General features: G+C 38.9%; 1 protein-coding gene across 2 annotated transcripts in view; it reads left to right on the top strand.

Moving 5' to 3' along the window:
* Positions 1–5357: 5357 nt before the first annotated feature.
* si:dkey-246i14.3 (ephrin A4) overlaps positions 5358–24179 on the top strand; it is a 47448-nt gene continuing 28626 nt past the window's right edge. For both annotated transcript variants that reach the window (XR_008809067.1, XM_056267754.1), the window contains exon 1: positions 5358–5966. Coding sequence is in view for 1 of the 2 variants with exons in the window: in XM_056267754.1 (XP_056123729.1) it covers positions 5848–5966 (119 nt within the window). In the remaining variant the exon portion in view is untranslated. The remainder of the gene's footprint in view (positions 5967–24179) is intronic.

Genomic DNA, 24179 nt, shown 5'->3' on the forward strand with positions numbered 1-24179 from the left:
CTTGCACAGATGACATCTTTCATATGTCTCGTAGGACTTTCTTAGGTGACGCTATTTATATCCGCTCTGATATGCTGATCACAGGAAACCACAGGTATACCCCAAACCGTCAGATTTAACCAAGCCGAAGAGCAGCGCTAAAGCTAAAGGGAAAAACAAATAAATAAAACAATGTTCCTGCCCAAGAAACCATTTTATGTTTTCAAAGTCAATAGAGAGCTTTCAAAACGTATATCTTCTCCATAGTTCCATCAGAGACCCTAGTTTTAAATTAGACATCGCATAAATACGAATCACATGAACACTAATCACATGAACAGACAAAACCATGAATGACACCTCTTTAAACACACCACAAACAGACAACACTTGGTACGCGAAATACAAATATAACAATTAACGAATCAATCATTTTAATAAAGAAACAAACACATCCTGGCGTTACGATACAAAGACGCAAATAAGGCCGCAAACATTCAAAATGTTTCATTAATGTGTTGCATTTTCAGCATTGCCTCAAGGGGCGCTATAGCAAGGTTGTGTGTCTGACTACTTACGGTCAGTTTTGTCTGTCAGGTCAACTACTGTGTCATAGCAGAGATAAAGTTTATTAATATAGAGTTTATTAAATAGCGTAGAAAGCCATGGGTCTCATAATTACTAATAATTACACTCAAGAATGTCTCATGAAAAATGTCAGCACAATTCACAACATGTGCATACGCACATGAAGTTGTTCTTAACCTCTGATGTTAATGATTTAGATTGTTCTAAAAGAGCGGCCGCATGCCCAAGGTTAATCATTTGCATAAAACACGCCCAAACCATCTCTATATGTGAGCGTTCCACACAAACTTTCCTTTACAGGCTTTTGTCACTCTCTCAGCCAGGGCTGTCGCTAAAGAGGAGAATGGTGGTGATGATACTCGGGGGGGATTTCAACCGAGAGGGTCCCACAGCAAACCTGCACCGGGGCCCAGATACCATAGCTGCGGCCCTGCTCTCAGCAGCAAACATATGCACTCTCTAAAGACACACTCTCACCTGAGAACATGTAGGCCTACAGAAAGATTCTTGAGCAATCCTACGTTTGCTTTCCTCAAAACCAGTCCAAACACAATACACACTCTTTATACAGACATCTCATTAGCCAGCTGTAACATACACGTATCTGCGTTTGAATACAGAGAACTGTAAAGTTTGAGCTATTTTCTTGATGAAATGTTTAAGTCAAAATATCTATGTAAAGTTTCATCCTAACACAACTATAAGGCCAGAGTAAATGATTTTTGTGGACGTGTGGTTTTAGTTGTTCCAACATTTTCTTTCATATATTTAGAATACATTTTAGTACATAATTATTGGTGAATCATGATTTGTATGTGAAAATTTGGACAAACCCAACTGCTGGGTTTAAAAATTAATTTTAAAAAAATTAAACCAACAGTTGGGTTTGTCCGTATTTGACCAAACAACCAAGCTTTTTTAGAGTGTGTAACTGATGGTAACAAAAATATCAGACATGTTATTTATGGCTTAGCATCAATGTGTTCATCATTCTTATAGATGTACTGTTAAATAGTTAGATTGTTGTAGATGTTTTGGAAATACAAAGCATAATCTAATTAAATATCATTAAACTGTCATTTTTATGTGTAAGGGGATACTGCAGTGCTCTATTTAAGTATATAGCACAATTCACACATATGAGTGTTATACTGTATACATAATAAACAGTATGTTTTCTATCAGTGAGTATTATTGTACACTAATTAAAAGAAAAAGAAAAAGAAAGAGTGATAAATAGCGTGGATCACGGGATGATGGCAAAGGGCCCCTCACACACTGTCTTTGCATAGGGCCCAAGATTTGGTGCTACAACCCTGCCCTGGAGTACTGACGTTTGTTACCGGCAAGACCACTGCAAGAGTGTACGTTAACTATTGCGTACTTGCATAAACAATGTAAAAGTTTCTAGCCTAAAACAAGCACACGGGCTGTGTCCGATCATTTTCAAATGCATGATGGCTGCGCTCTTGTTCAGCTTGGTAAAACTACATAAAACAGGAGCAGGGTCAGGTGGGGACGCAAGTTTTGGAACAACACCTGATTGCAGGAGCAGGAAACACACTTTAGAGCGGGTCCTGGAGGAGCACAAGGTGACTGTTCCCCGTTTAGCCCCAATTCTTAATTACCACAGCACTGCTGAGACTCCCACACAATAGCCCAGACCCGGCCCACATGGACCACTGGCACCCAGATCTTCATTTATATAAATCAAAGCTCTGCTGTGCTGCAGATATGACCTCCACAAGGGCTCTAAGCTGCACTACACCGCCACAAAGACCTGAAAATATCCTGTTAATTCCGAGACAGGACAAAATCTGCGGTCAGGAAGCGACACGAGTCAGATATGAAGGCCCAGGCGTGAATATCTCTCTCTGGTGTATGTGCTGCCCATTATCACACTGCTTTATTAATTAGATAATAACTGAGGAGACCAATTCGGGCCTCAGTGGGTGAGACCTTTTGTGTAATTATCCCACGTTTCGTGAGAGCGAGGGAACGAGGAACTTCTGCTTTGTTGTCGGGGGACTGTGAATCCTCCAGAGGGACAAATCACACAGGGGAAGACGCCGGCGCACAATCATGTGATATTAATGAGAAGAGGACAGGGGAATTAATAGGTTGTGCCATAGCGAGGGGAAGACTTGGAAGAATTAGCCACCGAATATACCCACCGCCGCGCTTCCCAACGTCATTGGTGAATACTCTCCACCTGCCGCTAAGAGTGATGGGCCTGCCGCACCATTGGTCGTACCTGCCTCGCATTACTCACATCTTGGGCCAGTAATTTAACACGCGCAGATAATAACAAGGGACCACCGACTGTTGCCGCACATGGTGGCCACGTTATTGCTGCCTGAACACGTACTCTCCCGGGATCTCTGTCGTCAGCAAGGTGAATTAATTCTGCTTCTCCCTTACCTATCAACACATTCACACATACAAACACAAAACATGTAGACTCCCACAGAGATTAGCAGAACTAGAGCCAAAGTCTCCAGTCCAGAAGCTGTCGTGTACTTCAAAACAACTTTAAGGATACATCATCATGCACTACTACTAATGAGTGGAATAATGTCAGAATGATACTTCACTGGCTTGGGATTCTGAAGGAAGCAAAAAAGGAAACAATAAAATGAACAAACACATAAAAAGAAAGTATGCGGAAACAACACATTGAGCAGGACAAAAGACAGAAGTCCTTTCAGAAGTCTTATGGCTAATGCTGATAAACATGCTTAATTCAATCCCCAATGGTGAAAACAGCCATTTTTATGAATAACCAGTTTGAGGAGGAGAATTAGGGCGTGTAATAACTGTGGAGATTTCTCTGCCAAACAAATGTCCTTTATGTTCAGTGGGTTTTAAATGGATCTGCTTAAGTGTTGTTACTGAGCTAGTTATTCTGGTTAATCAAACAGCCCATTAATATCTTAACAAAAACAGGATTATTAAAGTGAAAAAGCAGATAATATTTCAAATACACACACACACACACACAACTCCATTCAAATATAACTATTTTCTATTGTAAACAGTCATTTATTTCTATAATGGCAAAGCTGAATTTTTAGCAGCCATTACTCCAGTCTTGAGTGTCACATGATCCTTCAGAAATCGTGGTGCGTTCAAGTCGGAAAGATCTTATTTGCCAGTTGAACGCCCAATGAACACCACCACAATGTCGTAAATATGAGTGGGAAGGAGTTGTTTGACCATATATGAGGGTGTTTCAGTGAAACATGGCGGAATACCACTATACTTAAATGTATTTTGCAATGTTTTCTATTTGCAACGAAGCTAATTGCCTGCACAAAATATGAAAGCATTGTAATATATCAACATAATATGTAACGTTTTACAGTGGCTTAATAAAATAATTACAAACAAAAAAGCAAAACACACCTGATGCACATTTTTTGTTCTTCATTTTCTAGAAGTAGATTTAAAAACATTGCTGTTTTTTTTGTTAATTAAGAGAAAGTACACCGCCATCTTACTTATGAACATGACTGAATGCACCTGACGTCGTAAACACAACTTCCTACCTCGTAAATCATTCTAATATGCCGATTTGCCACTCAAGAAACATTTCCTGTTATTGGCAATGTTGAAAACCGTTATGCTGCTTAATATTTTTTTTCATAATTAATAGAATGTGAAAAAGAATAGCATTTAATTGAAATTGAAACCTTTTGTAATAATGTAAAAGTATTTACTGTCAATTTTGTGGAATTAATCCTTGTGGAATAAAACCATTAATTTCTTAAAATAAATATAAAATGTATAATATATATATATATATTTTATAATCGGGCCCAGAATGGATCACTGCTGTGGATACTTAAGGTATAATTTGGAACACAGTAGGCATATACAGTTAAAATCTATTATGACTTTTTCAGTAGAATACAAAGGTAATTTTAGGCAGAATGACATCTCGTCACCACAATTTTTCAAACTTTTTACTGTAACAACAACAATAACATGGGGAAAGATGCCCCCCGGGGTAAGATAGCCTAACCCCACCTTAATTTTCAGTACCTGTACTTTTGATGAATGGCTGTGATATTTTAAATTTTGTCATTTCATCTGAATATCAACATTTGTGAGATTTAGTCAGCCAAAACAATTTTGTGTCTCTGCAAAATAGTGATCTATCACATTGTATTATGTTGAATACGTTTTTTGTGTCTATTTCTTAATGAGTGATTTGAAATTGGACATATTAATGTTTTTAGATTTGTGGAGTAAAAGTTGTTTTTTATTTTCAAGTAAAAAGATAAATTTAGACCCTTGGGGTAAGATGACCACATCTTAGACCCCCTGAGGAATGTTGTGTAGTCCCTACTACCAACCGTTTGTTGTAGTCCATAAAAAGCTATTTATTTAAAAGAAAATATTTCCCTTTGCTTTGAACTTTGAGCGTTGTAACTTTGCAGATGTTGTTTATGCTCAAACAGCAACATTACACACTAACTAAAGTTAAAAAAGTGACATCATAATCAACCACCCCTTTAACGGGGGCATCTTTCCCCATGTTCTTTCCCCCCTATAAAATGTTTAATTTGAAGAAAAATGGCTGCACGAGCCAAAAGTTCACGAGGAAGAAACTTACTTGAAAGACTTTTGTCCCATATGCAGCGAAAGTGGAGCTGTCAGGGCACTGTGTGTGCAGCACACCTTCAAAAGCTATGGAATGTTGGTCCCGCCCCTTAGATCATTGATTGGCTCAAAGTTTCAACGCTCACGCACCCGTGTCCTCCGCCCTGCCCAGAAACGCACTCCAGTCACTCCTAATCACTGTCAACTATCAACGGCCGTGATTGAGAGCGTCCCGCGACTACAAACAATTGTCTCCTCTTTACATGAGAAGTTTGGAGTTGCTGTCAAGCTTGGACCTTATAAACCAACACTGGATTTAGCCTACATTTGAAGAAAAAGAAGTTATTTTTATGTCAGCGTAAAGTGGAATGACTACTTATCAAATCTTCACAAGGAAATACTAAACGTCACAAAGAATCGCAAGGATGTTTCTTTATGAACTTGTCGCACACGTCAACATATGTTTTGTGACTTTATAAACTAAAACGTGCAACTTCTTGTTGCATTTAGTAAGCAGAATATGTCTCTCTTGTAAAAGAGTTCCTAACGACTTGGGAATTCTGTTTCTCTTCTAGCCCAGTAAAGTTCTTCTGCTGGGTTTTACTCAAAACTGAATCTCACCTCAGTTTAAACTCGTTTCATAAGCGGCCCACAAGGGCTTGGACGATTTCAGTCATGAACGTGCCAAGGTGCTCTGGAGTTTGCGCTATGATGAGACTTCTGGCGCTGGTTATACATGTTTTGTCAACCACAGCAAAGAGACACGTTGTATACTGGAACACTACAAACACACGGTAAGTTTACAATTACCTTTAATTCATACTCCTCGTGTTGATGGTTTCCAATGAACCTCATTACGCAGGATTGCGGTTGCCTTCCCTGTGCGTAATTCAGCGCGCGGTGCTCTTCGGGAGCTCAGCCCAGTGAATGTGAGGTGACTAAGCCCAAAAACGCTCCCAGATTTGTGTTGCTTCATGTCTGCAGCCTAAAACACACCTGCAGTTATTAAAGGGTTTAAATGTTGTAACGTGTCCTCCCATGCCTCACCGTTTCCACCATCCAAACTTTGGTGTATTAATCCTTAAAGGTACACTCAGTATTTTTTTCTAATTAAAGTTTTATGCATAAAGAAAAAAATGAACAGCGTTTCTACAAGTTAACGCAAATTATGTACAATCACATGAGATGAGAAGATTAAGAAAACATGGGGTGGTTTGCCACTAAATGGGCGCTGCCATTTTTAAATCACATGACCATGGAAGTTTTGATTATAACATTATTATTATTATTATTATTATTATATGTTTAATGTATGTGCTTTCATTCATTTTACAAAGCCTCAGTTAATAAATGTTGCAGCATTAAAGGCACAGTAAGCTATTTCTGAGAATCATTGTTGAACACTGTTGATATTTGAGGGTACCTTTACACGACAACGATATGATTAAAACGGAGAAGTTTTTCATTTGTATGTTTCGCATACGGACGACACCATTGTCAAACGATCCCCATTCAAAATCTGCATAAAATGACTTAAAAACTCTGTATTCTGCCAGGCCGTTAGATGGCGATGAAAAACACTATAGACTGAAAACATAATACGCATGACGTCATCGTCTTCAGCAATTCGCGTTTTTGTTTACACGGAGACCGTTTTCAAAAATTTGCACTTTGAAACCTGTTTTTAAAGGTTTGTGTTTTGTCGTGTAAATGAACGGCCAAAACGCATACGTGCATGTTTTACGTTTTTAGTTGAAAACGGTATCGTGTAAACAGCCCCTTAAATCAACCCCAAAAAAACTTTGCGCTGGAAAGCTTTTCTAATATTAACGTCTTAAAGCTCTTGACTGATCATAACCCTTCTTTTTCCATTGATATTCATCTGATCTTTTCTCTTTTAATGTCTCTCAGGCATCTCTTTTTCAACAGTCTTTCTTCAAATCTCCCTCTCACTCACTCTATCTCCTCTCCCATCATGAGTGGACACGCCCCCTATTGCTGATTGGCTACAAGTTTGTTGTGGTGCTCGGTCTAATCCACTTTCAACAGCGTTTTTCAGAAATCACTTACTGCACCTTTAAGTGTGGAAACTGTTCCCCCTGCAACGCTATCTCACGACCAATTTGTACAAATTCGTACGAGTGATTAAAAGGTGGCTAATTCGTACTAATTCATACGACCTCACTCGTACGAATTTGTACGATTTGTCTAAACCCACTTGATGGGTAGGTTTAGGGGCGGGGTCGGGGGTAGGTCATTCGTACGAATTCATACGAATTTGGTAACTCGTAAAATATGTACGAATTAACAAAAATCGTACGAATTTGTACGAGTGAGGTCGTATGATGAATTGGTACGAATTAGCCACCTCGTAAAATTTGTACGAATTGCCGTGAGATCGGGCTGGTTCCCCACATCTGAATATGCCTACTTCCCTATTATATGGTTGTCAAATGATTAGTAGTTTTGAATTCGCAATACTTATAAATCGGTATGCAAAAAAAATCTCAGATGGCTGAGATTCTGAAGTGCTAATCCATCGGACAATTTCTATCCTAAATGAGGCCATGGAAGAGGGTTGTCATATTTATTAATGACAGGGAATGACGATGCAGCTGAGGTTGTAGGTTAGATGGCATGACGGATGTCCAGATTGTATTCATACTTCATGCATACTTACTGTATAAAACATACTTTTAGTTTTAAAATGGTCAAAGAAGTTCTTCATCAAATGCGGAGTACTCTCACAGTGTGCAATTCCCAGTGGTTTTATTAACTAAAACTAATAAAAATAACTTTTTTAATTGAAATAAAATACAAATATTAGATGAGAAACGTTAAGTTTAATAACTAAAAAGAAAATTAGAAATGTTGCATTGGTAACTAACTGAAATAACATGAGTTTATTATTTTAAAACTGAATATATAATAATAATAATAATAATAATAAATTAAACTAAGACTAAACTAAAAAATTACTAAAATGTACTAAAATTGAAAATATAAAAATAAAGACTAATTCAAAAACAGTAATAAATACTAGAATAGTAATAATACGAAATTAACTGGCGATTTCGGACTCTGAAAATTTGATTGGGGAAAACAAACAAAGAGGATCAAAACAAAAGATAAACAAACAGCTTTGGTGTGAAGCGGCAGCAGTTAGTAATTATCGTGTGTATCTGTGTTCCAATTTCATTAATTGGGATCAAGGGTCCGAGCTTTTGTATCTCAGCTATATGCTGTAAAATCCAATGCCCTCCGGCTCCTTACAGTCTGGTGAACATTTTCTCCAGGTTTGATCAATTAGTGCTGAACGTAGCACTAATTAAATAAATCAATGTTAATGATGTGTGCTAATCAGCTCTCTTCCTGTAGTGCCACATATCTGTCCTCTGTCTTGCTCTATAATAGTTTAATTGGTGTCATTTGTTAGACTGATGGCACGTTCACCTGCCACTCCAGGTGTTATCTCGGTCTGGATTGGCTGTGCGAGTTTAGGACAGCCTGGAGGGACAGCTGTGCTCCGCCCCTCTCGGAACAACTCGGACATGGCAAGCTCTCCATATGGACATGTTTTTCAGCGACAGGCCTCATGTAGTGACACGCAAATAGTTAAACTTGAATCTGGTTTCTTTGTCATAGCTCATTAATTTCTCATCAGAGAAAGAGTTAAAACAAATAGGCATGCAGTTTATTATTCATATGATTGAGAGATTAATTTTCTTTTAGCTTGTGGTCTCACTGACGTACACAAACCGACACTTGCAGTCAAGGTTGGTGTGTAGTCGTGTTTAGTCTTGTTACGCATGATGTGGTTTATTAACACAGATTTAGGTAAAGGCATCTGCAGACTAAACTTCAACTCCTTTGCTTCAAGGTTCTCCAGCGCTTCAAACAATGAACACATTGCACAGACATTGATTTGCTGTTTACACCAAATAGTGCAATATAACCAGATTAATGAGGCTCGGTTCTGGATACATGAGCGCTGCAAGGTAGTCATGTAATGTTTCATCACATCAATACTAGAAAGAGTGGGAGAAATGAAAGACTTTTGGGTTTGTCTAGCTGTTGGTTTGGTGTGTATGTGTGATAAATATATATGTTTTTTATATTTTTCCTCCTCCTTAATCTCCACTCCTGCCTTTCAGTTGTAACTGAGCTGTGAACTGCTAAGAAACTTGTTGCTTTTCGTTTATCAGTTGACGTTTTAGATGGCCTGCCAGCCAGGTGGATAAAGCTTATAACGTGTGCTTTGCTCTTATCTGTCACGCTCTCTCTGCTCGCCCTTTTATTTCCTCATGTTTTCTTATGATCGTAACCAAAAAGTTTGAAACCTGATGCAACGACTTAACTCACACACACACTTTTTTTTTGTGCACCCACTCAATTTTTTCTTCTCTGGAAAAAAAACAAAAAGACCAAAAAGAGATATTCCAACGCTATCTCACGACCAATTCGTATACGAGTGAGTAAAAGGTGGCTAATTCGTACAACCACACTCGTACGATCTGTCTAAACCCACGTGATGGGTAGGTTTAGGGGCGGGGTCAGGTGTAGGTCATTCGTATGAATTCGTGCGAATTAGCCACCTCGTGAGATCGGGTTGGATATTCTGAAGACTGTTCTGGTCACTCTTACAATTCTATTGAATGACTGAAGCGTTCAAACTTCAAAAATGCATCATAAAGTAGTATTTAAGATGACTCATGCACTAATCTTTGTGAGAGATTCAGACCAAATATTTATTAATCACAGTTTTGTTGTTCTGTAGGGTATATATACAATTATTATTAGATGGAAAAACTTAAAAATAAGAAATGTTGCCTTGGCCACTAACTGAAACAAGACAAGTTTAAGTTGAACTCAAATGACTGAAATAAAAATAAAGATAAGTAGAAATATGAATAAAAGTAATAATAATGATAAATAAATAAAAATTACAAATTTTTTAATTAATATGAAAACTGGAAATGTGACAATCTAATTCTGAATATTAATAAATGCTGTAATAGTATATAAATATTAGCACTGCTTCATTGATCTTCCCCTCTAATGGGCTGTTAATCACTGTGACTCAATCGTAGAGTCAGTGAACAGAACACTAGGACTGAACGAATCTTTCAGACCTGTTTCGTGAACTGGATCAGCTACTGTAATTCATTGAAAAGATCCAACTCAAAGGAAAGATTTCTTCATGAATTGCTGCACTGATGAGATTTTCAGTGAATAAGTCTATTTTTTCCACACAATGTATTGTATGTCTTCAGAAGCCTGGAATATAGTATGGCCCACTTTTGTGATGCTTTTGCTGCATTTTTGAAACCTGAAAACTTCAATCAACTGTATGGAAAAGTGTGACCGGTGCATTCTTCAGAATATCTCCAGAGAAGAAAGTCAGGCAGATTTTAGAGTAAATAACGACAGAACCTTCATACATCAGTGATATTAAACCCCTGCATTGTACAAATTCAACTTACCTTTTACATCTGTAATGTGAGTGTATTCGTCTTTTGTGTGTGTGAGTCACTTACTCAACAAGTTCGAGCACATTTCTAATACTCTCGAAATACAGAGTGCCACGTTTTCAACATCTCCCTTTTATCTCTCATGGCTATGTGTTTTACTGCAACAAAAAAACAGTATTTATTTTAATTGCTCATCTTGAAATAAACCATCAATTAATACCCAAGGAACTTTGAATAATTTCAAACGCGTTTGTGCATAATGAAGGATTGTGTGTTTGCGTGAGTGTTAATTCATGCATACAAGCGCACATCAACCCCCCATACACACATCCCAAATACAACATAGTACGTTTTCTCCGTGTTTCAACAGCGAGAGGCGGGATCGGACCTCTCAGGCAGCACGGGGGCGGACGCACCCATGCGCATGCAAATTTAAATTAAAGCTTGAAGATCAACTGTAATTTTGCTCAATCAGGGCTGCCGTGATTGGACCCCTAAGCACGTCTGTGCTTGGCGAGGACTTCCACAGTTTTCGGATAATCTCCCTACTACTTCTATAAATCATTAGCTACGAGAACCTGTGAACTGTAATCAACAAACCTACTCAGAAATAATCACACTCAGGCTCGTATTCAGAAGGAAGTAAGAAAGTGAACTCCCTGCTGCTTTCGCTCGCTCGCTGGTTATTATGTGGTTGACTGTATAGCTTAATGCATCGTAGTGGATTATATAATTATCCATATGAGTGGAGCTATATTTACTGCATGTTTGTTTTCGTCTGTCCTGCCCAGCGCCTGCCCGTAACCTTCAGCAATCTGCAACGCATTGTCATGAACAGGCATTTCCCGATAATGTAGATGACCTAAGAAATAGTTAGGTTGCATAAATCAAAAGAAAATGTTGCGAAAACAGGAAATATTCCTCAACCTTGTACTCGACAGCCTCAACTATGTGCTTATCACATTTTTCCCTGCTGTGTAATTATGAAATATGTTCCGAGAAACATGCCCTCGCACTGCTAGATATAGCCTCTGCTTTTTAATTCGCATGTAACTTTTTTCCCATGGCACATTTTTCTCTCTTTGTATCGCAATATTTTTCTTGGCTTACATATGTGACTGAAAACTTACTTTTGAAATTGCTAAATTTGTAACTGTGCATCTTTCAGGAGATGTTCCTTTTTCTTCAGTGGTCTCCTATCAGCCTGTACTGTAAAGGCCACCTGGCCCAGTGGGTATGAAGAGATTTTGGCGCTTCATAGAGGGACTTTACACACAGACTCTGTCCTATGGCTTGTTCCCGATTCGCTGAGGTCCAATCGGCTTCTTTGAAGAAGTCCCAGCCGATATAAGTTGATGGACTGAGCATGAAACGGATATAATCTTATAAAACGGGTCTTGAGCGGTGGAATTTGGCCAGACCTGGTAGGGATAACCTTTCAGTCTACCTGGGAGAAAGTCATATTCTGTCATCTGTTTAATATTGTAATTTAGTGATTATATGAGTTTCAGATTTCTCTGTGTGATTGCGCAGGACCGGCTTCCCAGCCGTCCCGCTGCACACAGCGAAGAGAGAGTTTCTATATTTTCTGCCTTGCCTGGATATTTGGCTAATACCCACCGTACAGATGTTATCAGCAAATGCACTCCATTATCTCACACCTCCATATTGGCCAATAGCGCTTCTCTCAGCGTGACCACATCAGTATCACTCACCAGTTCCCTATCCTTTACATGCCTGGTTTTGTGCACAGATGTATGCGCATGCATGCTCCGTTCCGTTATTAGAGGCCGAGTATGTTGCCAGTCTGTATGCCAGCCAGTGGCCTGAATGTGGCTTTTGGGAGATAAAATGAAGTTTTAAGTTCAATGTGTAAATTCAAATTCCTGATGTCTAAAGAAATGGGTTCATATTTGTTAAAGGATTTTTGGAGCCACACAGAGTATTCTGCCGACTTGCAAGCAAATTGTGTTCTTGTGCCAAGACAAAACAGCCACTTGCTCCATAAATGAAACATTTAGGAGCTAAATTACTTTTTAGTTGCCAAATTATAGAATTGGTTTTGAAATACTTGGTGGTTGAAAAACTCTTCAGGTCATTGATTGCTTCTTATTGTATCTTCTAACAATGTTAATATCTGTTAAGTGCTGTGATAAAGGGACATTGTAATATAAAGACTAGACTATGATGATTTAACTTAACTAAAATGGTTTGTAGTTGTAGTGTACTTTTTCCAATTTGATGTCTCTCTTGTGATCCTGATTGTATTTGCCTTATTAAAATAAAAAAACATATTTTGTAAAACTATTTCTGACTTGATGGTTGTAATGATGTCCTTGTGCTAAAATATTAATGTTTTTGTAAATATATATATATATATATATATATATATATATATAATTTTTTTTTTTTTTTTTTTTTTTTTTTTATCATGTTTCAGTTGTGAACTTGATGGCTCTGAGGGATTCACTAATTGAGTGAGTTTCATTCAAATCTGTTTGAAAACTAGTTCATAACAGTCATTTGTTTGTTCATTGTTGGGTACAGAAAACACTGGAGGTGATATGAGCCACAAAGGGTTTTAAATGGTAAAGAATATTTTTTTTTTTTGGTTGCTTTTGACAAAAGCCCTGACAAAAGCAGTCTCCTTGCTTTTATAGGCCTATGTATAAAATATATTTTATTATGCACAGTAAGCAGCTCAACTGGTTCTCCTCCCTAATGCTATTGAAGCGTAAAGACACAGCATGTGGTGATTGCAATGCATGCATATTTTCACTAGGACAGGTTTTTGTAGTCATATTGTTGGGGAGTTGTTCACTCCGGTTAGTGTTTGATGAGGAATGCAGGGGTGAATATGGCCATGGTTGAGGATTCATAACTGAGAACAGTGTTCTTCTTTTTCCACGGAACTTAACCTCAGGGTGCCCTCTTGAAAATACCTCCAACTCAGTACCTGCGCCAACACTTCAGCAAGCAAACTGAATTATTGCGGGATATGTGGGTTTTACTGTGTTTGTGCAATCGTATTAGCCTGGCTGGGAGATATTGCGTTTCTAGCATTGCTTGTTGTGAGGCATCAAATGTGGACCGGAAATCTTATTGTTTTGGCTTTCAATATTACACATGCAGAATTGTTTAATGGAAAAGCTACTTTCTCTAGGGAAACACACACACACACACACACACACACACACACACACACACACACAGCTTCTTTCCTGTGTAGGATGTAAAGGATGCTCTGTCTCTTTGAGACTTTGATCTTGTGTGGTGTCCCCTTTTTGCTGCAAATGGACATGTATTATCTGAGAGACAAGGAGAGAAGTGCCCTGGCCTGATATACTGTTTAAGCTAGACCTTATATAGACCCCTGCAGGCTTGTGATGTCTGTCTGTGAAATTCCGACACTTTCTATTTCTCTTTTTCCTCCTCCACCATTCCATGACCATCATTTACTCATTTTCCATTTTCATTTTCTTTGTGTTGTTTTAGTTGTATCGGCATGAGCATATTTAAATTGTACATAATCGTTCAAAAGTTTTAGATCAGTCATTTTTTTAAAAAGTACTTTTATTCAGAAAGGATGCTAGCCTGATGTCGTCAGACTCAGATTCTAGTCAGAATATCTGATACTGCTCCATTGGGCTGTGATTATGGGGCGTTTCAACCGAACCAGGAAAGAAAATGCCTCTGCACTCAATTGGATCGACAAATGCCTTGATTGCGGTTTTCTGTTCCTCTTTTAAAATGAATGCGCTGTCTACATCTTCTATAACAGACGCACGCGATGGCTGAATCTACACATCTAAATTCTCCAGTGGCTGCCATTCTTTGTTATAAACGAATTCAACCCAAGCGCTCTTTGGTGACGTGGATGATTACGTTACGGTTGATCATCTGTCCATCATCGTATAAAGCCCGCTCTGACAATTTGATTGGTCCGAACAGCTTTGGTTCGGGCATACTTTCTTCACAACGGATCAAGTCCAGACCGAACTTCCCACCCTTAAATGTTGTGGGCGGCGTAGGTTTGATTTTGAAATTGGTGGGGACGGGGACATCAATATTTAATATATTTAAAGTTTTGATCGAAAATATTGCTAGGGATATATCAGTGTCACTGGATATTGGTAGGGACACGTCCCTAGCGTCCCTACTAAATTCTACGCCCCTGGGCGGGGCTAAGTTCTGCTGGCATCCAGGCTAATAGGATTAAAATGATAAAAAGTGATCGTGAAGACTTTCACATTGTTACAAACAAATGATGTCCTTTTGAACTTTCTATTTATAATTTCCACAAAAATATCAAGTCTTTTCAGACTTGATAATAATAAGAAATGTTACTTGAGCAACAAATCAGCATATTAGAATGATTTCTGAAGGATCATGTGACACTGAAGACCGAAGTAATGGCTGCTGAAAATTCTGCTTTGCCATCACAGGAATAAATTACATTTTAATTTCCCATTATTATGTTTTTTAACTATATTTTGGAATTATTATTATTATTTATAAATGCATCCTTGGTGAGCATTAGAGACTTATTTCTGAAACATTAAGTCTTACTGACCCCAAACTTTTGAACAGTATTGTATTTTGTATTTTTGGGTAATCTATAATACATACTCTATATTCTGAAAGAGAAGGCAATGAATGTGAAAATGAGTACATTTATATATCAGGTTTGTTGTGCTTTAAATACAGATGAATTGATAAAACAAACCTTTAAAAGGAATCATGTGTATTCTGTGAGTTTCCATTTTATAATAAACAAAATATTTATTGCAGGCAAGAATAGTTTTTGTTGTTTTCAATGTGAAAACTAAAGGGCCAATGATTGTTCACAAGATATTTCCGTAAAGTAGCCTTTTAGCAATAGAAAAAGTGAATCATATACCAACCAATAGTCCAGCCTTTTTAATTAGCCTTCTTAGTTACTCATTACCAGAAAGCAAAACATATCACTATTTTATTAGCTGTTATTCTGTCTCAATATACCCGAGTAGGCTGTTAAATGTAGATATGACTGAAGAATAGGACAGTGTAGTGTCCTAACCCAATTGATTCAATATTTTGTTTGTGAACAAACCAAGTGGACCTCTAGCTGTCATGTTTGAGTGTTTTTTTTTTTTTTTTTTTTTTTTTGGCTTTGTGTTGTGACCTCGCATGCATAATAGTTTATGAAGAGCGATTTGTGTCGGTGAACACATTAACATTTGTGGTTGACTAAAGGGTAGCAGTGTGTGTAAAGTGGCCGTGCGTGTTGATTTGTGGTTCAGACTCTTATCTTCCTGTCAAACCACTTCTTTATTCTTATCATAGTGTTTACGCTCCACGCTTTATCTTGCAACTTGAAAAGTAGCTATTTACTTATCTGATTCCTGCATCACCCCTTTAAAGTCAACATGAAATCAAAATTGACCCTGTTTTCTTAATCAATTCATGTTCATGGTCTTATTGTAAATGATTCATCAGTGCATGTTCTTCCAAACAAAAAAAACTAACTTGTCTTCATAATCATGTTCTTCCTCTGAAACTACTTTCCTTGCTAATGTCACTGAGGCCTTAGTTCCAGTCAATTCCCGATGGATAAAGTCTCACCCTAATTTCAATCTTGTTGAATACTGTCAGACATTACAAAAGAAAGATGGAACAACATTTCACGTTGGCTTGAAATGGGTACATTGTTAACTCCTATTTTATTCTACAATTTAATCATTCCTCCTCCTTTTTATAGTCCACACACTGGACATCCTGCTAATCCAACCTTCCCTGCATCATTTCGATCTGTCTTACCTCTCTCTGCTGAGAAGGAAAAAAACATTTATGCCCATTCTGAATGAGCAGAAAGGAGGCAAGCACATTATGTAGGGATGTCAGGAAGAGAATCAACAGTTTTCAGCGCCTGCATCGGTTGGGGAGCCCCTCTGGGGAAGAAGGGGTGAGGTGAGAGGAGGAGAGGGAGAGAGGAAGGCAGGGAGGAAGAGATGTCAGCAGGTATTACTATCACTGTCACTGTGCAGTCGTGGAAAGAAACACACTCGTCATGCTGCTTACCCTAAAGGGAGGACATTTCGGGAATAGTGTGTATCATAAAATTACCATATTGTGAGTTTGTAAGATTTGTGTGTACATTTCTTTTCAGTAAATAGGTGTAAATGTGAGCGGGTTTGGTTCGTTGTAGGTAAATTAGTGATCTTTAGATCCAGTATATATTTATCCATATATTGTAGATGGCACACGTACGTCTCCAAGATGTCTTTTAGGGGGTGTTCACACTTGGCATGTTTGGTTAGATTAAAACGAACCCTGGTGCGATTGCTCTGGTAGTGCGGTTCATTTGAATAAGTGTGAACACTGCCATCCGAACCCTGGTGCTCACCAAACAAGCGGACCGAGGCCGCTAAAAAGATGGGTCTCGGTCCGCTTCCAAACGAACTCTGGCGCGGTTCGAATGAAATATGAACGCAACACGGACCAAAGACATGTAAACGAACCAAAAATGGGACGTGATGTCACAAGATGCGACCCTAAAAGTATGCTCACGAATACCTGTTTTTTCTCGTCAGAGTCGGGATGTTGCCCATCACAGTTCGGTACAGGCATCAGAACCGCGTCTTCTCGCATTAGATCGTTTGTGTGTGTGATGGAGGGATTCCTGTCCAAAACAATGCCGACTGCTGATTGGTCAGAGAGAATCGTCACTATTCACTGCATCATCATTGCACGCGCCAGATGGAGTATCCAGAATAACCCCGCCATTTTTAAATAGTTTGGCCAGAGATAGTTACTAAACTTACTACTATTATTGTGGCAACTCAGAATACGCCGTGGTCAAACGAGGAGTTGCAGACATTCCTTTGTTTGGTTGCCGAAGAGAGGATCCAGCGAGAGCTTGATGGGGCAACGAGGAACGAAAGGCGTCGCTATGACGACCGGGTACTATTTGTGGCGGTACTTTCTGCAATGGAAAACGGAGCGAAAAGCGAGCCGAGGCGAGCCAAGGCGAGTCGAGCTGGCACTGGTAATGGAAAAGCGCCATTAGCCCAGAACACAGCATTGTTTTGGATGTTCGGTAAGTTCCGTCGTGAAATATACTCCATAAAAGCAGATCAGGTTATGAACATATCCATATGCCTTTAGGTTCGGTGTAAAAAAAATGCCAATCTGAACGCTAAGCGGACCAGGACGAAATTTATTTTTACTTTTTTTGGCCCGGACCAAACTAACCAAGAGTACTGAACTACTGAAAACATCTGTTGTGTACAAACATCTTTAAAAGAGCAGTTTTACACACATTCTAAATCATAAACATCTTAACAACATTTTCTAAATGTCTGGTTAACATCTGACAGGAATGACGTACTACGGTACTAGAGATGTATTGCAGATGAGCAAACAATCTTAAAAATACATCTTCCAGATGAAAACGCATCTAATAGACAATTCCGTGATGTGTGTGTCTGTGTGTGCGCTCAGCTGTTGATCAATTACAAAATTGTAATGACATTCCAATTTATTAGAGAAATTGATTTGAACTTGCTGTATATATGACTCTTTTTACTGTATATAGGTGTGAACTTTGTGTGTTGGAATGTTTGTTATTGTTTGATTATACATGTGGGAGGATGACTTGTAATGTTCTTTATATATTGGGGCGTGTGTGGGGTGTCTCTTCTTTCTCTGATTTTGAGTGCAGTAGGAGTTTAGGAGATACCTGTACAAGTGTCTAGAGTGGCATGCATGGAATGCTGGTTTCTTGCGCATTGCTCTAACGCTCGCTGTGGCGACGCCATGTGTGCCAGGGTTCAGCTTGTGTGCACGTGCTATTCTGGGTGTGTCCTTCTGATAGAAGTGTTTTGATAACCGTTTCAGTTCCTCAAACCGGCAGCTCACGATTCTCCGGTTATTAAACAGATTTGTCCTCTCTGTGTTGAAGCAGAGCACAATCAAAACAACCAGTGCTGATGATAACTGGGTCCAATTCATCCAGCAGGTCTGGTGGTTAGTGTCTGGAACACACTGAACAGATTTTCTGCAGAGCCCCCCGTACCGTTTCTCATATGGTTGGCAGCTTTGCCATCATTATTGTGCAGACTATGGGGTCAAATGTGCTTTTTTCCCTTGAAATTAAATTTATAGACATGTATCTGAGACTTTAAATATACTTCCACTACCAGCCGAGATTAGGTAGTTTTGGAAGAATTAATGTAATCTGCAAATTCTTTATCATTGTTATGATGCTTGTAAGATGGGGCATAGCATTATACTTAAAAGTATATTCATCCCACCACACTATTATTAGAAAACTATCGATTCCCATGCATCAATGTGTCACACGATTTGAATCCTTCTTACGCCCCCGCTTATAAGTATGAGGTGGCAGCTGTATTGAAGATCCCCCTTTGGATGAGTTTTGTAATGTTATCTGAAAAGACGGCATCATTGTTCTAGCAGTAGCTGCTTGTCTGTAATCCTAAATTAAGTGGATAATTCGCTCTCTGCATGGGGCATGGGAGAAGCCATGGCTACACAACATGTGTTCTCCTTGAACCCACCCTCGCCCTGCCTCCCCCACGGCTCGGCTGTTGTTCAGTATTGTGTGGGCTGTTTAAAAGAGTTTTGTACTTGAAGTGCGTCCTCCTGTATACAGACAGCTAATGGTGGCCTTGGTGCTTCACTTCAGCCAACTGATTCTGGATGAGTTTAAGTTCTTCTAATGTATATATATATATGATGAATAAAACAGTGCAGTAAACAGTAAAACTACTTGTGCTATAAACAATTGTTTAAATTAAAATAATATGATAAATGTCACTTTGCGATATCTAGCAGCTTAACAAAATGTTTTTGTAAATAGCTAAAACAACTGGAAGCGATGACACTGAGAACTTTGCTTTTACAATAAAAATAAGGTGGGTTATTTTAAATGTATTTATAATTTAGTTTTTTTTAGTTGTAACATTAATATTTGATTCATTATTTTTCATTACACTTTTTATATTTATTATTTTTTGTTTTATTATTTTCATTTTATCATTGTGATTTATTATTTATAGTTGTATTATTAATAATATTTTTAATTATGCTTTATATATTTTTTTTAATTTATTTCTTTTTAAATTTATTTGTATTTGATTTTAATTTTAATTTATTTATTTTATTATTGTCATTTAAATTCGGTTTATTGTTCTACTTATTTTATACCTTTTATTAGATCTTTTAAGGTAACGCTTTGCCTTTTTTGTTCATTGTTTTCATTTTCTTCTTTGTTTTACAGAAGAGTAATGTGTGGTTTGGGTTCTTGGGTTTTGTGTGGGGCGTTTTTGAGCCTTTTGTACCATGTGTGCCTAATGCAGGCTGTGGATATGCTGCTTTTTGTATGGAGTGAGTTCTGCTCTTTGTGCGGCTGAGGCCTTTGTGACCTGATCATGTTCAGAGGTGCTTGGCTCTCCTCGGGCTCTCCGCCTGGCCACCGCACCACAAAGCTCAAGGCTGCCAAGTACCAGCACTCTTTCATGCCCTTTCAGCTCACGAAAAACCAATCTGAATTTGAATTTGAAACGTTTTGACAGAGAAAGATGGAGAGTAGGGGCTGAGGGAGAGATAGAGAAGGTTACCAGGAGAGAATAGGATGAGAGGGAAGGAGCGAGTGTGAGAGAGAGAGAAAGAGAGAAGGAGTGTAAAAGAGAAAGGGCAGTTTTGTCCCATGAGATTACAATGCAGTGACCGTGAAAGTGCTTAAATAAACATTGTGTGAGAGAGGAAGAGCCAGAGGAGGAGAGACTGGCATTGGGAAATGGAGACGAGCGAGAGGAAGGGAGGGAAGGATGGAGAGAGAGAGAGAGAGAGAGAGAGAGAGAGAGACAGAAAATTGTTGACAAGGAAATCAGTCTAGTGAGTGGGGGAGGGAAGTAGAGGGTGAAGGGAGGGACGACAGAACTTTATTAAAAAGCTACAAATTCCACAAATAAGAGAATTAGTGAGAGAGATGAGCGGACCAATGTAGATGGATCCCTCCTCCACTTCAGGATGATTATGCCTATTCTAGTCGATAGTAGTCGTTCATTTAAGCCATTAGTCGACTATTCGCATGTTTATATTAATTTAATTACTTGTATAGGAGTGGAATATATGCCATGCTATGCGTAGTTTCGGTTCATTGCTGCTGTTCAGGGAGACCGAGACGGTTTATTAAATTTCAACTGATCCACAAGTTGCCACAAGTTAAAGTCTTTTAAGTTAAACGTAATGACAATGTACGATATACCATAAATCCACCCACTAACAACCACTGAGACTTTGAAAATTCATCTGAAGCAGGAAAGACAATAGTACCAACAGAGCTCATTGTTCTTCTATACAAGAGTGCACTGCACACAATGAGAAAGATTGCAGGACTACATTTTTACAGTTTCTAAGGGAAATATGAGATACTCGTGCACGAGTCTCAGCCATGATGCTAAGCTATTTGCCAGGGCGTTGCTATGTGGTTGCTAATGTGTTTTGAGAGGTTCCTAGGGTACCGGGATAGGATCATTGCTGAGTTGTTAGTTAAAGTCAAAAGTCAAAAGAGCCCATCAAGTTTCTTGTTAAACTGGTCCCTACATATGACTCCATTCCCTCCATCAATGTCAGATTAGGGAATGTTTTAGTGCTTGCCAAACTCCACAAGCAGTTATGAAGAAGAGGAATAAAGAGCTGGAAAAGTTGTTGCTTCACTGGTGGACTGCTAGTGAGAAAATGGACCAGCAAGTGAAAGCAACATGCAGCGTTAAAAAAAGTGGGAGAGAGCAAGAGAGAGGGACGTCTGCGGAAAAGAGAGGCAGAAAGAGGCAAGAGTTCCTAGCCTATCAAAACTGTGACCCACTTTCTCAATGATGGATGCCCAAAGCCAGCTCAGATTTATCGTTATTGCTTATTTGCTTAGCAGGCGCCCTTTTCAGCGTGGAGCGAGGTTGAACACTGGAGCATGTAAACTCCGGTGGCTGCTTGCCCTAACCCACTTACCGGCGACAGCTGGGCCTGCAGACCAGAGAGGGGCTCGTGCACCGCAGACCACTACAGCAGACACCTGTCTCTGAATGCACTTTCCATTGTGTGTGCTTTCCTTTCCTCATCTTTCCAGACCTTTTAAAGAACCCCCTCTCCACATAGGAAAGGCACTGTCGGCAGTACGGTAGCTAAAGGAGGAAGTTGTATTTAAAGCGAAGGCAAAAAGGTTTTTAAAACAGTCAGAGCCATCATTAGTGTGAGGTTTGGAAGTGGTGATGGAGGAAAGGGTGGGGCGCAGAGGTCCTGGCGTAGCTCTCGGCTCCAGTTTGGCTGACTCCCAAACCACTGCACCTCTGGCCTTACATACCCCCTGACACCCACATGCACAGATTCACATATGTTCATGTGCCCATTATAGTAAATACTGTATATGTCGCCTTACATTTAGGGCCCTATGGTTTCTGGGATGCAGACGAAGCATACATCTGGCATAAATGGCGCAGAATTTGGCGACATTTATTTGATTACCACCATTTCTTAATGATAAATATGTATTGAATCATAAAACAAAATCCAGAAATATTCATTCAGATAACAGAATTTCTGAAAAATGAAAACTAATTTCATTAGGCACTATTATTGATTACAATTTTAATCAATTAAGTTGTTACATTTTTATTGGGTCCATTGTAGTTTTGTTTTGGACCCCATTAGTATCATCCTCAGACATCAAGCCCATGGACTTCCTACACTCCATTCACTGAACGCCTGATGCATATGGCACACTAAAGTGGAAACACTTTCGTGAAGGCAAAAGTCTAAATCTGATTCGCTGACTTCTACAGTCTGCCAGCCAGGAAACAAAAGCAGCGATTACAAGTTCCGGGACTTTAGCAATGAGCGCTTCAGATGAGAAAACGGTTTAACATTTGATCAAAATCAAGCTCAATTGGAGTTGCAAGTTTTTTGACCAGAGAATTTCAGACATACGCATTTTGTCCATTACAACAGCCGCTTTTGAGGCAGTAAGTGTATCGCATCACGTTTTCATCAACTTTTTGCAAGCAAGTTTACTGTGCTTTGTAGGTGCTCAGTTTTTTTGTCATTTGGCCAAAATCTCATGTAATAAAAGTTGAGGCACTTAGTTGAATTAAAAAATAAAGATGTGTTCATATGTTTATCCACAGGGTACAGGAAAAGTACTATTTTCTGAGCTTTGCCGACCTTTTAGATTTCATTTTATTAGTTGTGTCTTGGTCAGTTTTGAGCATAGCATGTTATAACTGTGTTTTAAGAACTAGTACAAACAACTAGCAGTTAGTTAGGGGTAATCAGTCTTTCTTTTCGATCTCATCTTTTAGGTCTCAGGTTTTTATTTACTTTAAGACTGGACATACATTTTTTAAGTAAAAATTTGATCACTAACTTGTAAGACTAGTCTTAGCAGTTTATGCAACTGGCCTGGTGTCTTCTCACATCTATAATTAAAATTATAATTAAAGCTCAGGTGAAGTACTTTACTGAGAATGGAATATCTGTGGCATATGCAGGAAAACATGAAAGTACCGCCGGCCTATTATTTTTTCGACATTTACACACCCCTGAACATGCCGTTGAACTACATAAAGTTGTGAAATGATCACTTTACATGTCAGTCAAACAGCCTCTTCCTGACTAAGTGGGCGGACCTTAGCCAATTGCAGCGGCAAAGTGTCACAATGTCATCAAGCAAAGATCTGGCTACACGAGAATAGGACCCCATTTACTTTCCTTGTATAACCAGAAACAGTTCAAAATATGATCGTTTGTTCCACAGAAGAAAGTTAGTCGTGCAGGTTTGAAGTGACATGAAGGTGAGTCAATTATGACATGATTGTCATTTTGAGGTGAACTATTTATATAATGTATGCACTTTCCCAAATGATACTGTCTAATTATGGCTCTGTTGGTGTTTTATTAGTCTATAATGAGAAAATACTTTTTTTTGCTCTTGGGGTTTCTTTAATAGCCTAAAGTAGGTACTAAGTTTCTTTCATGGTATTAAATTGGTAAAAAAAAAAAAAAAAAGCCTATAAAGGAGCCTTTAAATGCTTTGGGTTATTCACTGAAAAGCTATTATTTTATGTAGGTATTAGCTTTATCTGTATTCAGCAAGAAAACCAGCCAGTGTCCACTTCAATAGTAAAGCATCAGCACCGAGGTTCGCACCGAGGCTGAGAAGGCCATTGCTAATCTTCCCCTTTCAGATCCTGACTTATGCACGCACATACCCGTGCGCACACACACACACCATGCTAAAGTCACCCCCTCCTGTTCTTTGTAGTACTGTGGGTCCTGCTGACTCTTGGTGAAAGGGGCGCTGTGCTAACAGGCAGAAAATAGACCCGGCTCTCTGTTTGAGCTCCGGCCTCAAGAGCCCCGGGCCGCACCGTTGCCCAGTGATAAACGCATTTGAAAACAGGGGGCACACAAAGTCTTCCAGTGCCTGGCTAAATGCTAAACACCCCCCTCATTCATCCACATACACACGGTGAATTC

Source organism: Rhinichthys klamathensis, unplaced genomic scaffold (genome assembly GCF_029890125.1).
Source record: "Rhinichthys klamathensis goyatoka isolate OS25496 unplaced genomic scaffold, OSU_Roscu_1.1 h1tg000262l_1, whole genome shotgun sequence".
In the NCBI taxonomy this organism is placed as follows: Eukaryota; Metazoa; Chordata; class Actinopteri; order Cypriniformes; family Leuciscidae; genus Rhinichthys; species Rhinichthys klamathensis.